The 23,786-nt window shown below is 49.0% G+C and overlaps 2 protein-coding genes across 2 annotated transcripts; both read right to left on the reverse strand.

Moving 5' to 3' along the window:
• Positions 1–6,146: 6,146 nt before the first annotated feature.
• Positions 6,147–19,682, reverse strand: LOC136518455 (probable inactive receptor kinase At5g58300). Its single transcript, XM_066512116.1, has 3 exons — positions 19,059–19,682; positions 8,367–9,721; positions 6,147–7,106 (listed from the first exon to the last, which is right to left on the reverse strand). Exons 2-3 carry the CDS (start codon positions 9,646–9,648, stop codon positions 6,487–6,489), a joined length of 1,902 nt encoding a protein of 633 aa, XP_066368213.1. The 5' UTR covers positions 9,649–9,721; positions 19,059–19,682; the 3' UTR covers positions 6,147–6,486.
• Positions 14,783–17,870, reverse strand: LOC136515907 (uncharacterized). Its single transcript, XM_066509365.1, has 3 exons — positions 16,675–17,870; positions 15,173–16,490; positions 14,783–15,076 (listed from the first exon to the last, which is right to left on the reverse strand). Exons 1-3 carry the CDS (start codon positions 17,868–17,870, stop codon positions 14,783–14,785), a joined length of 2,808 nt encoding a protein of 935 aa, XP_066365462.1.
• Positions 19,683–23,786: the final 4,104 nt, after the last annotated feature.

Raw genomic sequence — 23,786 nt, forward strand, 5'->3', positions numbered from 1 at the left:
ATTTTTCGAAAGGATCGGAGACCGAATCCGTTTGGAGGAGTTTAGATCTGTCCGTATCTAAGTCTGGATATTCAACATATGATACAGTATCCGTATCCAAATAATGAAATTGTATATTTATAATGTCGATATCTAATCGTATCCTATTCGGTATGGTTGACACTATCCGTATTCGAATTCGAATCCGGACAGTAGTATGAAACTGATATCAATTCATATCCGATCCGTTTTCATCCCTACCGGTGAGTGATGATGGGATGACAAAACAAACTATCAGGATCAGAAATTATCATTGGAGAAATATGTGTGAAGAGCGATCAAGTAACGAAATACCTAGCACCTGAACGTCCGCCCACTGACGGCATTTGGACGCAGGTCCCAGGTAGTGCTCCCCCACAGCGTCCCGTTCCCCCGCCGCATCCCGTTCCCCAATCGTGCGGCATGACTCTGTTCCCCACCGCGCCCTTATCTCGTTCCCCACCGCGCGCCTGTTTTCGTTCACCACCGCTCCCCGTTCCCAGTTCCTCAACGCACACTGTTCTCCTACCGCGCCCCCTGTCCCATCGCAAACATATAGAAAACTATGTAGTGCAACATCGGAATATAAAAACTGCAACATCGAAAATATATGTACTGTAACATCGAAAATTATTTGCTGCAACATCGAAAAACATGTGCTGCAACATCGAAAAAATATGTAGTGCAACATCGAAAAAAAACATGTACTGCAACATCGAAAAATATATACTGCAACATCGAAAATTATGTGCTACACCATCGAAAATTATGTACCGCACGATCTCAAATAGTAGTACTGCAACATCGCAAAAATCAACCATGAAACATGGAAATTGAAATATTAAAAAATTATCTGTTGCGACAACCCAAAAATCATATTGCAACATTCTAAAAATTATCTGTTGCAACATCAAAAAACCTATTGCAACACGGAGAAATAACAAAAAAAAGGACGTGCAAAACAGCAAGGGGATGGGCTCTGCTCCAGCCCTGGCCCATCACCTTCAAACTCGCCGGAGTGAGAAGAGAATAGGACCCCAGAGCTCGTCGGAACCCTAGCCATCGCCGCATCCCTCAGATCCAGAGGAGGAGGGGGAGGAGGACGAGGGCTCAAGTCCAAAGGAGGAGGAGGAGGCTCGTATCTAGAGAAGGACCGACCTACCTCGTTGGAGCCACCGTCGTCATCCTCGTCTCCGGTGGGGGGAGCGGGAGCCAGGTCACAATGGAGGTTGCTAAGGGGGGGAATGGAGTGAGGGAGGGAATGAGCGCGGGCAAGCAGGGCGGCAGCGAGCTGGACATGAGCACGGCGTCCGTCCCGGAGAGCGCGCGCGAGCGCGCGCAACAGCTAGCGGTCGGGGCACGCGATGGCAAATGGAAATGGCGAGGCGTCGGAGGAATCGATGCGACCTTCTTTTCTTCGGTGGCATCTGCGTCGGTCTAATTGGGCCGTAGGCCCAGGTGCGCGGCGCCTGGACGGCACGGATGCCCGCACAGTATCATTATCCATCAAGTAAATGCCTTTAGTTAAGGTACAACCATACAAGGACATCCCTCAAATGAGTATACTCACTCCGACCCTAAGTCTATGAAATTCGTGTTTATAAAACTTTGTTGCCTAAATTTATAAAATAAATTAGCAATGTTTATATTTTTAAATAAGTTTATTGTAAAAATATATCAACAATTCGTCTAATGATATTAATTATTAAATAATAATATTTTTATATGTATTTGATTAAAGTGAAAACTGTTTGACTCCTTGGTAAGTGAGGTTGACACTATTTACGGGATGCAGAGACTATATTATAGATGCTAGATGACTTTAGCAGCTAAAAATCATGTGATTTGTAACTTGCAATTATGAGAGGTTGGTTGAAAGTTTTTTCATGAATTATTTTTTTACTACTTTAAAGCCTAATTTATTATTCTGAAAACATTTGGACAAGTAGAGACGAATGCAAATTTTTAATCCAAAGGATGCTTGTCTCTCTGCTTCTTCCTTTAGCCCCCTCTTCTTCCTTTCCCTCTTCTTCCCTCTCACTCTTTCTAATTCCTTCTCTCTTCATTCCATGGAGCCCAGCAGGGTAAGGGGGCTTGAGCCCCCAAATAACAATGATGGATCCACCCCTGTATACTGTTGGGGGCGAAGCCTTGCGCCTGAAGGTTCGCTAACTAAAAATTAATTAATGTCCATGGACTTCATGAGTGCAGGTACACGTCGAAGGTTCGCGCAAAGCTTTGCCCGAATATCTCATCCAGTCTAGAGGACAACGAAGGCCCGAGGGAGCCTTCGACGAAGGATCCCGAGCTAGAAACCTTCACCTAGATTTTGCAACGCTCAGGACACCATCAGGACGAGATGGCGGACGGAGCCTCCGACTGCTCGAGACGTGCCAGAATGTCCGAAGGCCGCATGAAGCCAAAGGACCACCCTAACTGCGAAGGATTGTGAAGGCTGGCTTGAACAACTTGTTGGGCTGAAGGGCTGGCCAAAGCGCCGCCCTAACTGCGAAGGTTGCAAAGGCTAGCTCGAACGGCTTGTTGGGCTGAAGGGTTGACTCAACAAGGGCTCGATAAGGTAGGCAGTTATGAGGACACTAAGGCCCAGAAGGGTTGTACACTATGTGAGGGAATATGCTAGGGGGCATTCTTATCCCAAGAATTGTGTAACTATACCCAAAAAAGGGGGCTCAGACCCTAAGAAAGAGACATCCTCTTTGACCCAAAACCCTAAGCATCCTTGCCTTGATAATCCCGTGTGTATCCGACAAAGGCCCTCGCCCCGACGCCTAGGCCTTTGTAGGCCGTGGCTGAGCAGCACTGTGCTCGACCCCATCTCCTTTGTTAGGAACCCTCGATTCCCAACATATACAAGCGGTTTGTGTAAGCATGCCGCCAAATATATAAATTGATTTACATTGTTCGAGTTCCACTTAATAGAGAGGATATAGATCATAGTAGATTTGGAAAAGGGAAAAATTACAACAGAGTAGAAGAAGGGCCATGAACCTTAGCTTTAGCATAAGAATGAGTATTATGTCCTTACATGTTACCCTCTTCTCTCTTTCCTTGTTTACTTAGGCCCAGTTTGGTTCAGCTTATGTAAGTCTCGCTTATAAGCTGAGCAAGATTATCTGATAAGCCACGATATATAGAATCTAAGCTAGACGTTTGGTTGTCCGATTATTTCAGGTAGGACGTTTTGCACTAAAACCCTAATCTTTTCCCAAATCTACCCGCAGCAAACTAGCACTGTTCTACACTATTCATCTGAGTCTATACTTTTCCATCTAGACCCAAGAAAGAGTTTCTATTTCTTTTTTCCTCCCATCTCTTGTTGCTCGGAGTAGAGGATGACGGGCCAATGACGAGCGGCAGCGTTAGGGCACAAGTCGGAGGCGTGGCCGGCATCTGGGGAGGGGATCCGGCCCACCACCGGCATATCTGGCTAGGGGGAGGCAACGGTCGCCCCGAATGGGGCCTGAGCTAGAGGGAGGCGGTGGCAGGGAGGGTAGCCAGCGGTGGGGAGGGGATCTGACCCACCGCGGGGTGGATCTAGCCTGGGGGGAGGTGACGCTAGGTCCAGAGAGTCTCCCTGATCGAGCTGGAGGGAGGTGGCGGCGGGGAGGGGAGCCGGCAGCGTTGATGGAGAGCACGAAAGCGAGGGGCAGGCAGGGAAGCGGGTGCGTGATTTCCAAATTGCGGGGCTCAGCTCGCGTTTCTAATCGCCGTTGTTGGGCCTAAATCAAACACGAATGCCGCTTCCGCCATGGAGCCGTTGCAAACCGTTTGGCGCGATTATTGGCTTGTGCCGGTCGCAACGCGGCTTATGAATGGAACCAAACAGGGCCTTATACTGGTGCATGGGTTCAGCCCTCCCAGCGCGTGGATCCAATCCGGTCCAATATACTTGGTGTCGGTGTTTTGTGAACCGACCAGTAAATTTAGCGCCGCACTGCTCTAGGATTCGATGGATAGCACTCAAGACACGGGGAAATTGTACTGGTTCGGGAAAGAGCCCTACGTCCAGTCTTAGGGGGGTTTGAGTTTGTGTTCCTTGGGTAAGTGCTCAGTAGGTTTACAATGGGGCGCTCGTAAGCATGGAGAGAGTGAGTGTGCGAGTTGAGAGAGTGAGCGTTCGAGAGAGTCTAGAGAGTTTGAATGAAGGTCTGGCTCCCGTTATATACTTTTGGGGGACGGGTGACAGTCGAGAGGGAATGTTTCCCTGACCCGAGTGGTCGAGGGCCCGAGGGGAGGGTGGCGGTTGGCGAGCTCGGCCTGTGGGCCCTCTGTGTCTTGTCCTAGCTTTTGTTGCACGTTCGTATGTCGTCACGGGTTCTTGCTTTCCACATCAAGGCATGGAGCGCCATGGTGGCATAGTGTGGGTCGTGGCCGTCCCCTAGCTGTCCGGTAAAACGTGGGTGCATAGTGCACATCGTGGCCCTCGTTCTTGCGCCCGCTATCCTAGGGAGGGCGTCATGGCGTTAGCAAGCGAACATGGCGACCGTCCTCTGCTGAACGTCAGCCTTCCCAGCCATGGTAGGGCGACGCGGCACTGCCCCCGATCACATGTGGACGGGTCGAGGTTCCTTTGGCCTGGCTGGGTCCCAAGGAGATTGACTCATGGTCGTGAGGCCCATGCCTACGGTAGGCACGGCCGTACACTCGCTCATTGAGTCAGGCAGTGGTTGAGCGGTCCTGAGCCATGTCCTGACGTTGCCCTGCCACGGAGTGGCCCTCTGACCTTGCGAGGGAAGCGGTCCGAGGGGGAAGCCTCACCCCGGACCCTGCGGTCCGTAAGGTGGTCGATGCACGCCATGACCCTGTGGTCTGTTGGGTGGTCAATGCACGCCATGGCCCTGTGGTCCATCGGTTGATCGTCCTTCTTTATCCTGAGAGGGCGTGGGTGTCCGTCGTGGTAGGTGCATTAAATGCACCATCCATCCCTGGTCCTATCCATACTTGGTTGCCCGAGGTTAGGGGTGGCCGACGCGGGCTGCAAGCTGCGTGGTCGGAGGAGGAGAGTGGTCAAGGCAGGCCGGAGATGCTGGGTTGCGGCCTGCTAGTTTATTTAATTCTCCTTTGAAAATTTTCAATTTGGTCGGTTTTTTTATTTTCTGTATGTTTATTTGGTTCTCCTTTGAAATTTTTCAATTTGGCTTCCATAGAAATAATTTGGCTCATTTTTTGGGTTTGGCTTGTTTAATATTTTTACGTTATTTGGATAATATTTTTTGATTCATTTGATCTAGATCCAATGGTCATGACAATCAAGCGTTGCATGAATAAAAAACACACGATTTTTGTTTCTGCTGTGAATCGGATGTTGGTGTGCCATCCAACACTCGGGTGTCACGGCCCCTAAAGCACTCTATTAATATTCTTTCACGCCGGCGGTTAACAAAACAGTAAGTACGAATGCAGCCACCAGTAAAAATGTTTCCTGTACTATAGTTACAAAACGTTGAGTTTCTGAGATTAGGTGGACGCTAATATCGTATCCTTAAGGTTGGCATCCTTGGATCAGATCAAAGGAACGGTTTCGTCTCGCAGACTCACACTCAGTTTAGCCAATACGCATTTTGGTTTGACTTGGCATATTCTTGCGTCTTGGCGTCTACGCTACGATTTCTTTTTTAGGGTTCTTTCTACTGCACACATTTGAAGTAAAGAGAAAGCTAAAATGGTCAGCTTTCCTTTTCCTTTGAAAAGAAAAGGGATCATGCAGAGCTCACCTTGCAGAGGAAACGCAAGCCAGGATTATTCACACGATTCAAACGCAAAGACGTTGTGAGCCTGGTAACGCGATTTTATGTCGACATTTTGTGGTCTTGTGGACCGTATCCGTCCCGAGAACCCAAAAAGGTTGATGCAAACGTTGTTTTGATCACTCAGTCGTCTTCAAAACCATTCTTTTTTGTATCCAAAAAGATCATTCTTTTTCAATAAAAAAAAGGAGCCAACTGTTTGTTTTCACCGTTTTTGTTTTGGAGGAAACGAAATTTTTCGATCAACGCCAATTCGCCAACATCGGGTCTCATACATACGTACACCTATGTGGCGATGTGTGAACTCAAAGTGAATCATGCACCAATCTGCAAGAGATTAAGATGTCCAGAAAGTGAATAGCATAATCATGATTCATGATTCAACAGTTAGGGTGTGTATATAAGGCACAGGAAAGTGGCAAAAACATATGCCTATTCAATAAATCAAACTGAGTCACGGCACGATCGACAAATAACACCCTACAATAATCAGCAGAGCTAATTAATGAAATGAGACCGCCACCAGGGTTCCAGGGCTAACATCATGGAACCAAGAACAGAAAAAAAAATTACCAAAGAATGATCAGGAAACAACTGACTGCAAAGCTTCACTGGACACACCCTGAACACAGAGTTGTCAAACCTACTTTCTGTAGATGGCAATGGCTTGTTACTGATGTGCTGCTTGCTACTCTGTGATTTAGAAAGCGCCCTCCCTGGGATTGTCCTCCGGGGACGTCTTCGTGTCCGAGTAGGAGTTCCGGATCTCCTCGATCCTGCTGACCACCTCCTCCATCCAAGGCCGCTCGTCGGGGACAACTGCAACGCATGCCATCGCGACATGGAGCATCTGGACCATCTCGTCCTCGACGTTCGGGTGCCTTAGCAAGTCGACGTCGAAAACCTCCGACGTCCACTCTTCCCGGACCACGGACTGCACCCACCTGGGGAGGTGCTCGATGGAATCATCACGCCCGGGGGACCTGAGAGGGGCTTTACCCGTGAGCATCTCGAGGAGGAGGACGCCTAAGCTGTAGACGTCGGATTTCTGCGTCGGTTTCCTGGTCTCGAGGACCTCGGGTGACCGGTACCCGATGAGCCGTGGGTGGACGTGGGGCGTGGACATGAGCTGGGCAAGGCCGAACTCAGTGACGCAGGCGCTGAGTTCCTGTGAGATAAGGATGTTACTTGACTTGATGTTCCCGTGAATGAACTTCCCGCCGCCCTCGGCGTGAAGATATGCCATCCCGCGTGCAGCGCCCAGAGCTATTTTCACTCTGGTCTCCCAGTCCAATGGGGTTCTTCCAGCAGCTTTATTCCCTGGGTTTTACAATCAACAATTAGTCTGCTATCATATATAATTTCATTTCAACAGAAATGTTTATAATGAGCTTTGTCAGACTTTCAGACAATAAGTTAGCAAAACCAGTGAAATAATTGTAAATAAAAGTGGAAATGCTATGGAAGTCAAACTTGAAATGCACTTTTCATTTGGTGACCCAGTCCCAAAATCTCAGTAACCAATTAAATTTGTGGTATCCAAGCAAAAGGGAATGTCCATACTTAAAGACAGATTAGATAAAACAGAAATGGAAACAAACTGTCAATTAGGTGTTCTGTCAAAAGTCTTACAGCCCTCCTAATAAAATCACACAGTTTCCAGGTCATGGCGATTCAGTAAGTTTAGATCACAGCCAAATGTGTGTAAACCTGAATCATAGATATGCAACACAACATTAACCCACTAGCCTTATATATAAAAAAAAAACCCACTAGAGCTACCAGTACCTCCAATTAACTATGCAGTGCTGGCAGATTGCAAGTCGGTAATGGTGTGATAACTCAAAGTAGGTAACAGAAAATCAAGACAGCACTATGGAATCACCAATTATTCTTTTGCATTCACTGCAAAGGCCAGAAAATGCCAGTAGCTCAAAAGCCTAAAATTTCTAGGTACAAGACAGGTCTTGTGGACTGTTCATGGGAACTCTAGAACAGCAGTTGGAATCCCAAAAACCAAAAAGTGAGAAAGGTATATGTCAACATCCCTTGTAATAAACTATGTTATATTCAGAAGAATAAAAACTAATGGCCAAAGACAGTACATCTGGAGTGTATATCTATGTTCCAAATAATAAATACCTTATTCAGAAAAAAAGCCCTATATTTAGTAGCTTATTATAATCTACACAACACAGAGTTACAGAGTTCTCTACAATCAATGTAAGGCATCCCCACTTTGAGAATTCAAGTATGCGATCACCATTTTCAGCCTTTGATGTTGGTTTCTACCTTGTGATTTGAACTAAACTTTTATTGACCACAGGATAAAGAAAAGATTATGGTGCAGCACTATTCGTGCTTCACTTCACTTGCAATACAGTCAAGGGCCAAGGTACCAGAATGAACATGAATATGTTTTGCTCAAGCCTTAGTGTTGACTAAGCATCTATTTCAGTTCAATTCTTTCAAGCTGAAGTAAGATAGCTTTAATTTTCAATAGTAAATTTCAAACTAACATTCTGACAGGTAACAAAATGTAAAATGATTTAAATAGATTATTTGAAATGAAGGACATACCATGCAAAGCAGCACAAAGGCTACCTAATGGGACATAGTCATACACCAAGAGCTTCTCATCCTTGGAGTAGTAGTAAGCACGCAATGGGACAGTGTTCTGATGCTGGCAAACCTTGCCAATTAGCTCCATCTGCTGTTCAAATTCCCTCTTTCCCGCCACCACTTCCTTCAATCTCTTGACCACCACTGTTGTTCCATCCTCCAGAACAGCTTTGTAGGTAGTCCCATAACTTCCTTTTCCAAGGACTTCAGCCGAAGCCCTCAGCAGATCCTCCAAGTCAAAATTATATGAACATCCCTCAAAGAAAAACAGTTTATTTCTCTCCGCTTCTTGAATACCACTGCTGAATTCCCCTTTGGATTTTTCTCCCCTTCCACCTGCAATAGCCTTTCCTTTGGATGAAGATGATGCTGTGCCAGGCTCTGCATCTCTCTTTCTTTTGAAGATGCATACCAAGAGGATGAGGATCAAAATTAATAATACAGCCCCTCCTCCAGCAGCTATTGCAATTTTGACACCAAGGCTGAGCTTTTTCCAGAAGCTTCTTTTGCCACTTTGGGGTGATGGCGACGACGGAGAAGGAGGTGGTGTCCCTGGACATGGTTCCAATGGAAATCCACACAGAAAGGCATTTCCCAGAAAAGAAGTAGCTGGGAACTTCTGCAGGGAGGGTGGTATAGGTCCACTCAGGTTATTGTTGCTCAAATCCAAATGTCTCAACTTGGGGAGGCGAAGGTCAGGGATGGGTCCAGAAAGAGAGTTGTTATGGAGAAGCAATGCTGTCAGTTCAGTGATGGCTTGCACCTCCGATGGTATTTCTCCACTGAATGAGTTATAGGACAGGTCTAAGAATGTTAGACTAGAAGACAGTGAACTTGGTATAATTCCGGACAGGTTATTGTGTTGAAGATAAAGAGAGCGCAACGAGGGAATAGATGGTACATCAGGAGGGAGATTAATAGTAAGACGGTTTGACCTAAGACTCAACACCTCCAAGGCATCAAGCTTGCCAAGTGTGCCCGATGGGATAGGACCTAAAAGCCCTATTGCAGGTAGTCGGACTTCACGTACACGTGTCCTGTCCGGTGTGCATGTAATGCCAACCCAGGATGTGCAGACTTGGGTTGTGGAGGTCCAGTTGACCTTTCTGCCATGAGGCAGTGATGCAGCAAATGCAAGAAGGGCCTGCTTATCGGTGTTTAGGTCAGAACCTCTAGCATATGGAAGGTGCATAAAGAAAAGAGAGCCATAAAGAAAAGCTATCAGCTTGAGATGCCACATTTGTTGGGATTGGCTGGAAGAAGAAGAAACCAATTATAATCCAAGAGTCCTCATCAGTGCATGTGCATCACTCCTGACACATAAAAGGCTAACAAAAGTCAGCAATACATAATGGTCCAAATTTAAGAATAAATAAGAACAGTCAAAATTTCAGTTTGGTGCATAGAAACAAGGTAGAAAGGAAAGGAATGTGAACGTGGATAACAAGCATAAAAGATTTAAGTTATCCGGTGGACATTTATATACACTGCAACAAACAAGTAAACAGCTACTGGAAACCACAGAAGGTAAAGGAGGAGTAACCCATTTTATAATTTCGATCATCTAGATATGATGCAATCACACAAACTACCAAAAAAGCTGAGCAATTCTAATGTACAATTGGATGCAATTTCATCAATTAACAGCTTATAAGAAGCATTACCACGTTTAAATGTCAAACCAGGCATTTCCTTCGTTAAATATCACATTCACGATCATGCTAAAAACACAAGTTTTCTCCATTTCTCGTACCACCTGCTAAAGAATAATAGCAAATATACTTACAAGAATGGCCACTATTGTGAGGCCAACAGGGTTTGGCCCATAGTTTACGAAGTTGGTGCATCAGCTACAACAGAAACACAACGAGCAGCTTACGCAGACAGTAAAATATAAATACGACTTTCTTAGGAGATTCTAGCATATTTTAATTGCCACTGTCCTTAACTCCTTACCCATCTTTCATCATAATGAGGATCCTATACTTTGCATCATAACTAATTCGCATTAATGAGAGAAGGCTGGTGGAAGGTCACTCTTGGAATGAATCGTAAATTCATGAGACAATGACAAAGTGATGCCCACATTGATGTTTCAAGGGGACCATCACATTCCTCAACTGCCACACAGCAACCTCCTCTCTGAAAATAGTAAAACGAAACGAAAACAGAATGACACATCTTGCCTTCTCTTTAGCCTCAACCGAAAGGCCCGGACCCAAACAAATCCGCTGGTTTATCTCAATCTCTTTATTTATTTTTTTGAACGCAATGGCAGGAGCTCTGCCTTTCAATTAAGATGGGGAAAAGAAAGTTTATGTACAAACAAAGGCACTCGAGGTTAGGGATTGAAACCCCCACAAGCATGCAAATTAGGGAAACGCACGGCCCAAAAGGGGTGGGGGCAACAGCTACACATAAGCGAGTGCTCTCTTCCTTTGCTCTATGTCTTCCTTTATCCTTGCGGCCACTTGCGGCACCGCTTCTATCTTGTTGTCGAAGATTCTCCTATTTCTCTCTTTCCAAATATTCCAAAAGGTGTAGATTACTACCCCGTTAAGCCGCCTACGCTCGGATCTTGGCACTTTCCTCGCCACCTCTTCCCACCATGATCTGATATCGTTGGGGTCCACCTGGGGTTGCTGCTGAAGGTGAGTGAAGTTCTCCCACGAGAGAATTTGATCCCAAACCGCCTTTGCGAATGGGTAACATAGGCATAGGTGGAGGCCGGTCTCTAAAGGACCGTTGCAGAGCACGCATTGTTGTTGGTGTGGCCACCCTCTCCTCTGTAGGTTTTGCGCCGTTAGAATTTTATCTTGCACTAAGATCCAGGCAAAGATCTTGCATCTGTTCTCCACTTGCGCTTTCCAGATCAACTCGGTACGGAAGGGGACGAGCGAGCATTTGAATTGAATTCTGTAGACCGAACGGGTGGAGTAGTTCCCATCACTGGTCCACCGCCAGATGATGGTGTCCTGGACGTCCTGTTGTAGGTGCACATCTTGTATCCGTATCCAAAGGGATACAAACTCCTCTATGTGGACAGCCGAGGTGATTTTCCTTCCTAGCTTGTGCATCCAATTGTTGTTCCGGAGCTCTTGTTGCACCGTTCGGTTTCTCCTTGAAACTAGGCGAAACAAGTTTGGGGCTAGGTACCTAGGAGCTTGTCCATCGAGCCAATTGTGGTGCCAAAACCTAGTCTTTGCACCGTCCCCCAAAGTTATAATGATTGAGGAGTTGAAGAGGAGACGATCATCATCAGAACATGGAAGCTCGGAGTCGTTCCAAGACTTGAAATCGTCCACCCATTCCTGCCAGAGCCATCGTAACCGGAGGGCTCTCCCAAATCTATCAAGGTCGGGGACGCCTAAACCACCCAGTTCTTTTGGCCTGGTAACTGTTGGCCAGTTAACAAGGCAGTGTCCGCCATTGGCATTCTCCTCCCCCTTCCACAGGAACGATCTCCTGATTTTGTCAATCTTTTTCTTAGCCCATGCAGCTAGAGGAAACACCGTCAGGTGGTAGATTGGCATGGAGGAGAGGACTGATGTTACTAGAGTGAGGCGTCCCGCTCTGTTAAGCCATCTTTCTTTCCACTTGGGTAACCTCTGCCCAATACGATCTATGAGCGGTTGCATGTGGATCTTTTGCAGTGATCTGATGTGGAGTTGCAGCCCCAAGTACTTGCATGGGAAGCTCCCTCTAGAACCGGTGAAAGGTGAGAGGACTTGGTCTAGATCAACGTCTGCGCAGCTGATCGGGTGCACCGAGCTCTTTTGTAGGTTAATATGGAGTCCCGAGAATGAGCCAAAAGCTTGTAGGATGGTTTTGATGGCTTCAACATCGTCTTTGGTGGGGCTGAAGAAAATGGCAGCATCATCCGCATACATGGAGGTTCTCCATTTTGCCGCCGTGCTTGGTAAGGGGGTGAGTATCCCATGGTCGGTTGCCCGGTCAAGCAAACGTTGAAGCGGGTCCATAGCAAGGATGAATAGCATGGGTGAGAGTGGATCTCCTTGTCGGACGCCTCTGGCATGGCTAAAAGCGGCACCCTGACGCCCATTAAGCAAGAGTGTGGAAGTGGATGTACGTAGAAGGATAGAGATCCATTCACGCCATCGCTGTCCGAAGCCCAGAGCCTGTAGAATCTCGAGCAGGTACCCCCAATGAACCGTATCAAAAGCTTTGTGGATGTCTAGTTTCATGAATAAAGCCGGTATCTTCTTCTTGTGCAGCCTTTGTACCGCGCCCTGGACGTAAAGGAAATTATCATGGATGCTTCTCATTTTTATAAATGCGCTCTGGCAGTTGGAGACGAGGGAGTTCAGTCGAGGGGCAAGTCTGTTAGCTAACACTTTGGAGAAGATCTTTGCAATGCTGTGGACGAGGCTGATGGGTCTAAAATCAGTAACTCTTGTTGCATCCGTTTTTTTGGGTAGAAGGATGATGCAAGCCGAGTTTAGCCATTCGAAGCCCTGGGCATTCAAAGTGAATAGGCTGTTCATGGCCACCATAACATCGTCCTTAATGATTTCCCAACAAGCTTTGAAGAAGGCACCCGTGAAGCCATCCAGTCCTGGTGCTTTGTCGGAAGGCATGGAATATATAGTGTTTTTTATCTCTTCCTGGAAGAAAGGCACCTCCAGATCGGAGAGATCGTGTTGGTTGTAGCCAAGGGATTGCCAATTTAGCGTGGAAGCTATCGGCACCGCGGAGCCAATGTGATTTTTGAAATAATCTCGAATCACCTTTTCTTTCTCTTGATGAGCCACCGCGATCCCTCCATCCGTATGTAGACAATGTATGCAATTCTTTCTCCGGCGTGCGTTGGCTCGACTGTGGAAGAACTTAGTGTTAGCATCTCCACAGCGAATGTATGTTAGTCTCGATCTCTGTCTGATTCTTGATTTTTCGATGGCTGCGAGCCCAGTGCTACGGGCTTTGAGGCGGCAGCATAGGTGAAGCTCCATGGCAGTGAGCAACCTATGCTCTTGGGCTGCTTCTAATTGTAGCAGCACTTCTTTCACTATGGCGAGCTGCATCCTCGTATCTCCTATCTTTTCTTTCTTCCAACGCTTGATACCTTTTGCCACACGCGCCATTTTGATATGCAAGCGTTTGATTGGAAGAGCGGTGGCGACCGGCCTATTCCAAGTGTTTTGGACAAGATCTTGGAAGCCTTCCATCTTAGTCCAGTAGTTTTCAAAACGGAAGGACGTGCTGTGATTGTGGTCAAGTTCTCCCTGGAGTAGTAGCGGGGTATGGTCCGACATGAGCGATGGAAGGGAGTGTAAGAAACACAAGGGGAAGAACAGCTCCCACTCGGGGGTACATAGTAGTCTGTCAATTCTAATGAGCGTCGGGTTTTCTTGTTGATTGCTCCAAGTAAAGCGGCGTCCATTTAGCTTGATTTCTTTGAACCTCAAATGATCGATCGTCACTCTAAATGCCCCTATGAGGCGGCGGTTTAGATTAGAGTTGTTCTTGTCTTCCGCCTGGTAGATGAGATTGAAATCTCCCAGGATGAGCCATCTATCATTCTCCGGCGGTGGAATGTTCTTCAGTTCTTGGAGGAAATGAAGTTTGGCTGCCTCTCCTTGCGGGCCATATACCACTGTAATTTGCCACCTTGTTCCATCTGCCCTCATGTTGATCTACGCGGTTATAGCGTTTGCGGTAAGTACAATGTCGGAGAGGTCGAAGAAGTCTTCATTGACCGCAAGGAAGATGCCTCCTCGTGTCTGTTCCGCCGGGAGCACAATATAGGAGTTTTCAAATTTCGCTCCGACTGTTCGGCGCACCACATTATGATCCATAACTTGCATCTTTGTTTCTTGTATACATACGATGGTGGCGCCAGTGGTTCTCACTTGCTCACTGACCGAGTCCTGTCGGGCGCCATCATTCAAACCCCTGACGTTCCAGTTAAGTAACTGACAATTCATCTGTGCCATATGTCAACCAATGGGCCCGTATTTAAAATAATTCTTCGGAGGGAGACAAGTAGGAAGTCGTTTGTTGCTTTGGTAGAGGCGAGAAGCACAGAGATAAGCACACAGAGGCATATGCACCGAGATAAGCACACAGGTCATGAAAGCATCAACTTGGAGCGACCGATACATCTGAAAGCCAGTGGCTGTCGGCGCAATGATACAAAGCAAGCGTTTCTTGCTCACTGAGTTTTTGGTACAGCTAACTACCAGATGACGAGTCGTTGCAGTGCGGTGGGCAGGCGACTGTAGGCCTCTGGCTGTCGCCGCACCCAAGCACCATGATTGGACGGTCACAAAAGATGTGGAGCTCCAGGAGCTCCCGTGGCGGTAATCGATCACTAACATTATTACATTGCTCTACCCATGTGCGTCAGCAGGTATCTAGGCATGTGTAGTGGGCAGCGCTGCCGCAGCGTGGAGGCCACACAAAGCCGTCAGCACCTTCACGGTGTCGTCAGTAAGTGGTCCCTTGAACAGGCTGAAGTAGCGCAGCAACGCGTCGTCATGGCTGAGTCCTTCCATGTCGAGGATGCCCAGCCTTTTCATCAGCACTTGCCTGGCCTTCGCCTGCGTGTCACCTCTTGGCCAATTCATGGCAGCTATGCGGACGCTCCTGCGTGCCGGGATCAGGGGCCTCTTGCGTCGCTGTGGTGGGCTATGCTGGCGCACCGGGACCTGCAAGATGGGTGGAGGCAGGGGCTGTGAGATCCCCTGTATGAATTCAGACACCGGTGCTGTGATGACAGGCGTTGTTTGGCCATCATCGTTTACCTCCAGGGCGGTGGTGGTTTGTTCCGGCAGTTGGTGCTGGAGGCCATTTGCCATGCATGAACGGCTAGAGTAGCTGTTGGCCATCCCGCGGACACAGGGCCTGGAGTAGACGATGCCAGGGCGGAAACGCACCACCTGGCCGTTTTCGGTCGGCTGTGCGTGGGTGCGGTGCGTGCGGGGAGCACATGGCCGCCTGGCGTAGACCTGGCCCGTGCGGAAGTGTCGATCAGCCGTGAGGCATGACCGCTGCTGTGTCGCGATGTCATGGTCGCCGACGGGGGGAACCTGCGGTTCATTCAGACAAGAAGGGGATGCATTTCCCGTCAGCTGCACCGGATAAGAGTTGCTCGGTGGTGCGGCCATGCTCAGTGCAGCGGCAACAGGTGGGACGTCCGGCTCGCAGGTTGGAGGGGCAGAGACCGAAGGGATGAGGGGCAGATCATTGCATTGACTGTGGTTTGCACGCACCTTGGGGGGACTTGGTGACAGGTGGTGGTTGTTGCCGTTGCCACCGTTGAAGTCAGGTGACTTGTAGCGCAGGCGTGGCGACGGGGATTTTGAGCGCGGCGTCGTGGTCCTCGGCTCCGAGCGCGCGTGCCTGTGCGGCCTCTGGTGGGGCGTCCGTTCCCTGCTCCGGCCCCTGGTTCTACGGTGGACATCCACCGGGCGGCCGGGGTCAGCAGGCATGGCGAGCTGCTGCCGAGCCCCTGTGCTAGCGCCTGCAGCGTCGCCTAGGGTAGATTGGCGGGCACCGTGGCCAGCCGCGACGTCGTGTAGTGGGCGTCGACGACCTCCACATTCCGGGCTCTGGTGTCGACGGCCTCCGTGCCTAAACAACGAGCGCTCCCGCTCGCGGTCCTTGGGCGCCCGCGAAAGGCTGCGGGTGAGCCGTGAGTACCAGTTGTCCCCCTGGCGTTCACGGCATCCACGATGGTCGTTGTCGTCGTCGCGGTGGCTGCCATGGATGTCGGCCGGCGGAGGGTCATGGCGGTCGCACGGCGTCCTTTCTCCATCCACGACCCCGTAGTCCCACGTGTAGACCCGGGGAGCAGCAGCACGTCCGTCTCTGTCAGGAGGGTCCTCCACCAGGTCAAGGTGCACTAGCACCCTGAAGGTGAGTCCCCGGCGGCCGCGAGCAGCCAGCGAATTGTGGGCCTCTGCCTTCCTGCATGACAATGTCAACCAGGTTACCTTTGGGATGTCGGACGGGTTGTGCGTCCAGGCCCAGACACAGAGTGCCCTGGTGTCGGCACGGTCCAGCGAAGACTTCTCGACGTAGTCGAGGTCGCAAGCTCTGGCGACTGCCCTCTTGGCGGTACTTGAGGTCGCAGAAGTCGCCGTGTGTCACCAGCTGCCACGGCCTTGTGTGAATGTCGAGGTTGCGATATGGGAAGGTCCCCCGCGCCACAGCTTCGTCGCGGTGGTGGCGGTGCTTGAAGTCGACGAAGAAGACTTCGAGTGCGTGCCTGACGACGGTGACATCCTCCGGACGAACCGGGAACTAATGGCAGATGGCCCTCTTGATGACCTCCGGCTCCACCACCGGCCGGTTCCCCCCTAGCCAGGCCACCATGCCATGCATGGAGAGGCGGTCGAGCTCATGGTCCATATTGTCGACGGAGAAGGCCACGGCACAGGTGTCCAGGGGACGGACAGAGGGGTCCCCGGGCCTAGCCATGCCGCTCGCTCGTAGAGGTGGGAAGTTGGTGTCGTCGAGGGGAGGAGGAGCAGTCTTGCGTGGGGGGGGGGGTTGCTGCCTGGCGGATGATGAGCTGCCAAAGCACACATTGCTTTTATGTCCCCAGCGGCCACAAGAGAAGCAGCGTACCGGGTCCCTGCAGTTCGCCGCGGCGTGGCCAGGGGAGAGGCAACGGAAGCATTTACCTCTCAAGCGCTGCTGCAGTTCCTCGCTGAGGTGATGGCGCGCTGATTTGACCTGGGTGGTTGAGGGCGTTGAATGCGCCGTGGTTTTGAACTCGGGGAGACGCCACCAGCGTCTCGGGCGCACCATTGACCAACCGTCTTCATCTTCGCATGAATGCGCCTCACCGGCCTTCTGCCACGCCCCGGTGACAGCTCTGAGTCGCCCCCCTCGGGAAGGGAAATCCCCTTCATAGCCGGGCGATGCAGACTGGAGCGGTGGAGATGAATGCCCGGCGGGTTGAGCGTTGTGCCTTTCCGTAGCGGATCTGAGGCAGGATTTGGTAGGCGTAGTGGTGGCGGAGTAGTAACGCCTCACCGGCCGGTAGCAGAGGGGGGAGGCAAACTTGACGCGCCTGGTCGACGTGCTTCCTGTCATGTCTGACCCGGTAGCAACAGCAGCGGAAGCGGTGGTGGTGGCGCCGACGCGGAGGTCCGGCCCCGCAGCGACTGGGATGGGGACAGGGGACGTGCCGCGAGCCGCAGCGGCGGGCGCGCCGGGGACCGGGCGATGGGGAGGCAGCGCACGGGGTGAGCAGTGGTGGGAGACGTGCTCAATCTGTGGCCTTGAGCCACCGCGAGCAACGCGAGTGGGATGGGGAGGACGGCCGCGAGGTGGGGAGTGCGCAGAAACACGCGGGGACCGGGGGCCGTGGCCGGCCACGGCGGATCTGGGCTGGTGGGCGGCGTACGGGGGCAGGGGCGGGGGCGGGGGCGGAGGAGCCTTGGGGATGACGGGAATCCTCAATCTCTTTATGAAAAGGACAGCTAGGATCATGTGCCATATAAAAGGAAACCAACACATCTTTTAGCTAGTAGCCATCACTCTTTAGCCTTTTCTGAAAAGGATAACTCCACTGTGTTAACAAAACAACCACCACGCCTAAACAACGGCGCCTGGTCATAACAAGAACAGACACAGGGGTGGCGACAAAACATTACCCCTGTTGATGAGGGTGAGGCACAGCACGTTGGTGGACTTTCTTGCACATGTGTAACTTAGACAAAAGCAGCATTGCAGGGCACCTAACCTAGACCCAATAACTACACCTAATACCATTTGTTTTCTCAAGGACCAAAATGCTTTGGGAAAAGGCAGTCAGCACGAAACCAAAAGTCCAGCACGTAAAGCAGGTGGTCTCAGATGCAAGAAACCAAAGGGAAGAGGACTTGCAGGCAGGGGTGTGGGGCTCTGCTCGTTTATGGGGGCGATCATGGGCAGCACGGCACACTGAGGATGTGAGGAGGGATCTCAGGCTCCACACCATAGGACAAAAGGAAGGCAAGATCCATCACTATCTCGACACCTCAAAAGACAATTGCAACAGTAGATGTACCGGTAGGATCAGTAAGAGCTCCTCTTTAAAAAAAGATGACTGAGAGTTCACACTTCCATGTTCTCCTACCCCATGGATGCACCAAGCTTGAGAATTGCCCATGTATAAACGTTACTGCAAGGGTGCAGTTCAGTATACTACATGCCTGACCTGCTCCATTGCATGATTTTCAAGTTGCTGTTTGTTTATTAACAGTTGCATGTTGTTTACACCAACGTTAAGTGCAAAAGCATACTAGTTTTTTTTTTTTGACAATAAAAGCATACTAGTTCAGTGCCACACTGTTATTTTTCCGTAAAAACAAATGCAGTACTTCACTAATCACTAGCACACCAATAAACGGAAGGTAACAGTGGCCGTGTAGCCTGCAGAGATTCGAAATGCTCAACTACTACTACTAACAAAAGCGCAATTCCAGTGCATTCTCTTTGCTTTTTTAAAGACAAAAGCACGCACGCGTCGACCAACCAAAGTGTGTTTGAAGAGAAAAAAAGCTCGATTTGCTTTTCCTACAACAGTATTGTGGCGAGCACAAGAAACGGACTACTACACATTGTACTTAGAAATCGTTTTCGCAGTCAGTAGTACGCGGTACTGTACTGAAGAACTCTAAATTACGCCGTACGTACCTCGCAAGTTGCAAGAAAGCCATCCCAGGTTCGCGAATCCCGGAGGCGGAGGCGAGCTTCATTCCCTCCCGCGGCGCGTGCGGCGTGCGCCTCCCCTCGGCTCGGCGTCGGCGGCGACCCAGGAGGTAAAGGAAACCAACGGGGATGACGCCGCACGCCGGGAGGAGAATTCCGACCTTCGCGGCGTCACCGAGACTGACTGACTGGCACCTGGCAAGAAAGCCAACCGCCCGCGCTCTCGGAGTCGCCGCCCGCCTCAGGATCGGGCCTCGCAGTCACCGCATAGGGCCAACAGCGCCAGGAATCGCTCTAGAGGGGGGCATGCCGATCCGCCGTTGAGACGGACGGCATTCGCCCGCGCCCCGGCCGCCGTAAACCGCGGTGGCTGGACCACCGCCCCACCGCCTCCTCAGTCGTCACGTCACCCCCTTCACGGGAGCGAGAGCGTGCGTACCGAGGCAGCTGGGCTGTGCCTTTCTCCCTCTCCCTCCCCGCCCGCCTCTGCGCCTCCCTCTTCGTTGCAGTTGCGAACGGACGCAGGCAGCCAGTGATGCTGATGTGATGCCGCGGGACGGCGGGACTCGGGAGGAATGCGTCGTGGTGCTGGTGCGGATGCGCGCGCCTGTGTCTGTGTGCAAACTCGCTGTGCATTTATTTAAGACAAGTGTGTTCGTGCCGGTGCGATGGGCTGTGGTTTCTTCTTGTCCTTCTGGAGGGGAGCTGGCAAGTGACGGATTTGCCCCCTGCAGTGTATGTGACAGTGTGAGCAAGCTGCAAACGGTTTGTTCGCTGGTTGGTTTCTGGGTTGATAAGTCCGACTGGTGTTGATTTGTTGTGAGAAAAAAATACTGATAAGCTCTGACTGAAACCAACAAGCAAACATGCCGAAAATCGGAATGGAGTGTGTGTGTGTGGGGGTGGGTGGGTTTGGGGATTGAGCATTTTCCTGTGTGTCATTATAAAAGATGCTACATTTCTATATGTCATCAAAAAGTTCACACGGACCCTAGTGCCATGACGCTAAACTCTTTTATCCAACATGTCATTCTGTCCAGTTTTGCTCCTAACGGTGGGTAACGGCGCAACCAAATGACTTAGATGCCCTTAGGCTTAAGAGGCTCTGTGAACTAGTTGGTTTGGTTCCGTGCAATTCCCAGGCCAGCCTCAGGCCGAGCGTTTTGGCGTCAAAGCCATGGTTTGTTGGCGCCAACTGAGCCCCTAGTCTTCTCTTCCTATATATAGTTCATCAGCCTTATCTGTTGCCACTCATCCAACTTGAGCTCTATCTCCTTCACCTATCTCCTGCCATAGCCATGTCTCAAGCTTCTAGCAGCTATGGTGGTAGGGTCAAGCGGATGATTTGCCCCAACTATCATGTGCTTGCCAATCGGTTAATCTCGATGACTAGGAAGAACAACAACCGTGTTTTTCATAAGTGCCCCTATTTTACAGTTTGTGTTTTCTTCTCTGCTCATTTTTTTCTTTGCCCATTTCTTTTTTTGTTTGGTGACAATGTGTTGATGTTTTGGGTTTCAGATTGGAGGCTGTCAGTATTATCAGTGGGAGGATGAAATGGAGGACACTAAAGTGTAGACACCTACAACCCCTGCTCCACTACAGGCAGTGGCACCACCTGGTGGTTTCCCTACTGCAGCTCCTCTAGCCATCATCTAGAAAGGTTCTCAGGCTACTGGAGTTGCACAAGTGGAGCATAGGATTGACAATAGGCTTCTACAACAGCTTAGTTGAATTGAGAAGATGGTATATGTTTGTATATTTCTTGCTTTGTATGCTATTTTGAAGAAGTAGGTGTCTATGTGTGTGTGAGTAGTCATGGATGAATGGATGGATGGATGGATGAATAAATCAATGTTGAATGATGAATATGAAGATTGTTTATTTGTCCATAATGCAACAACATATGAGAATAATATAATAACAATTAGAGTACTACAACAGTAAATAAACATTCATCACATAACAGCAACAACCTTACTATTTTTCATCACAAAGGTTTCATGACACCAACATGTCACCAACATTCATCACATAGCAGCTAAGTTATTGGCTTTTATCTACAGCTAAGTGTTGTCATGCCATCACAGAGCAAAAGAACAGTCGTGCCATCACATAGCAGTTGTTTTTCTAGAACCATATCACCAAAAGAACATTGAGCAGGCACTTTTCACTGTAGGGCTTCTAGTATTTGAAGCAGGGCTGGCTGGGCTGGCTGTTGCAATTTGAAGCTTCTTTGGTGTAAGCTTCTTCTTGATCCCTATCTTCCTCCTTGGTGAAGCCTGGGGCAGCATAGTTCTAGTGGCTATGTCTCTATTGTAATGGAGTCTTCATGAAAAGGGGCCAGGTGCACAGCTTGGATTGAAACTGGGTCATTAGAACCACTTCCAGACCTTATGGCAAAAAGGCAGAGTGTACTTTAGCATTAGCAGTCATAATAGAAGTGTTGTAATCAATTGAAGAGCTAATAAACATACCTGTTAGACACACTGTTTGGACCTAAGCTTGAAGTAGTAGTGGTAGCTGCCCCCTTGCTCTTCTTGGCACTAGAAGAAGAAGAAGAAGATTTCCTCTTCCTTTTCTTGTGTGTAGCATTGACCACTGTCTCATTGTGTGGGAACACCATCTGGGATGGAGTAGTAACCACAATGCTAGTCTCTGTGTTATAGCTTGCTGCTTTTTCAGCCTTTTCTTTGGAAGACCCCTGCATAGGAAAAGTCACATTAGTTAACTAAGTTATTGATGCGGTACATGTATCTGTAAAGTAATTTAGTTACATAGTTTACCTTTCAGCCTCTATTGCAGCTATCTCTTCTGGATTCTCATTCTTGCAAGTGTACCAGCGATGCCCTAACTCATGACAGATGGGGCACTCATATTTCTTTACCCTCTTCTTGCTGCTGCCTCCCTCAAGTGATGATTTCATCATATTCTTTCTTCTACCTCCTATGGACCTAAGATAGGGAGGGTGCATGAAAAAGCCATGAGTAGCTTTGGGTCACATGCTTTTGTCAGGAATACAAGGGATGAAACCCTCATATGTAGCTCTAGATTTGTTGACAGAGAAGTAATCATCCACATGGTCTTCTAGTTTTTCACAAGGAATTGAAGTAATGTAGGCTATTGCATGCTTGCATGGGATTCTTGACCCATGCCAAACCCTATAGGAACATGTTATGTTAAGTAGGCTGACCACAAACCTGAAGCCACTACCTTTCTTAGCATACAGTTCTGCCACACCATCAGGGGAGGCTATGATCACTTCAATGTCCAGGTTGTAACTGTCTTCCCTTCCAACTTCTTGGCTACCTTCTTCCTATGGTTTCATTTGATCAAAATCTTCTGTCTTATAGTGTCCAACAAGTCATCCAGGTGCTTTATCTTCTCAGGCTTGATCCAATTATTGAATGACTCAGCCAAATTATTAGTCACATAATCAACCTTTGACAATGTCCTATACTAGCTCCTGGTCCAAAGTTTCTTGTGAGTTTCTTACAGATACTTCATTGCCTCAGTTTGGCTGCAGCCATTGCTTGATAGTGCTTCTCAAACATGTAAGGGCTTCATGAATATGAAGAAGCCCATAAGTGATTATCAAATACCTTTCCACTGTACCTCTTCTTGAAATTCTGTACTAAGTGATACATACATTCTCTATGTTCAGCATTTGGAAAAACTTCACTAACCCCATTCATGACTGCTTGGCCACAATCTGTGCAGAATGTCAAGCCCTTTGGGATGCCTATTGCTTCCTTCAACCTCTGCATGAACCACACCCAATTCTCATTGGTTTCTGAGTCAATTACACCAACAGCTACTAGATACATCCAGTTGGACAAGCAATTGAAGGGGTGAATGGGGGTTCAACAGAGTTCACAGTGCTACCAGAATCCCAATCAGGAATCACATGGGCTCACTACTTGGGCTATGACATGCAACAATCAACAAGTAGCATTTGGAAGCCTTATGTTTTGCAAACATTTCAACCAAATCTTGGTCAGTGTAGACTTGGTGAAAGCTCTAGTTTGGTTTTGGTTAATTGATGAAACCCTAAGTGCTAACCTAGTTTATCAAGATGACTATGAGATAGGTAGCACTACTCCAAGTGATGAAGCAATGGCGAAGATCATGACAATGGTGATGGCATGGTGATGGTCAAATGCTTAAACTTGGAAAAGAAGAAAGAGAAAAAGAAAAGGCTCAAGGCAAAGGTATAAAATGTAGGAGCCATTTTGTTTTGGTGATCAAGACACTTAGCGAGTGTAATCACATTTAGGATTGATAGCATACTATTAAGAGGGGTGAAACTCATATCGAAATGCGGTTATTAAAGTGCCACTAGATGCTCTAACTCATTGCATATGCATTTAGGATCTAGTGGAGTGCTAACACCCTTGAAAATATTTGTAAAAATATGCTAACACATGTGCACAAGGTGATACACTTGGTGGTTGGCATATTTGATCAAGGGTGGTGAAGTTTAGGTGCAAGGGTAAGAAACTCCACCGGCGGAGTGTCCGCTCATAGAGTGTGGATAGTCCGATGGTGCCACCGGCGCCCGCTGGCCTCAACTGGACCGGTGCGTCCGATCAGTGGCAGCAGAGGGTGTGCGCGTCGGTCTTTTGACCGGACGCTGGGTCACTCAGTGATCGGACGCTGATAGGCTGCGTCCGGTCAAACTAACGGGTCTGCATAGTACCTAGGGTATTGCAC

This window comes from Miscanthus floridulus, chromosome 17 (assembly GCF_019320115.1).
Source record: "Miscanthus floridulus cultivar M001 chromosome 17, ASM1932011v1, whole genome shotgun sequence".
Lineage (NCBI taxonomy): Eukaryota > Viridiplantae > Streptophyta > Magnoliopsida > Poales > Poaceae > Miscanthus > Miscanthus floridulus.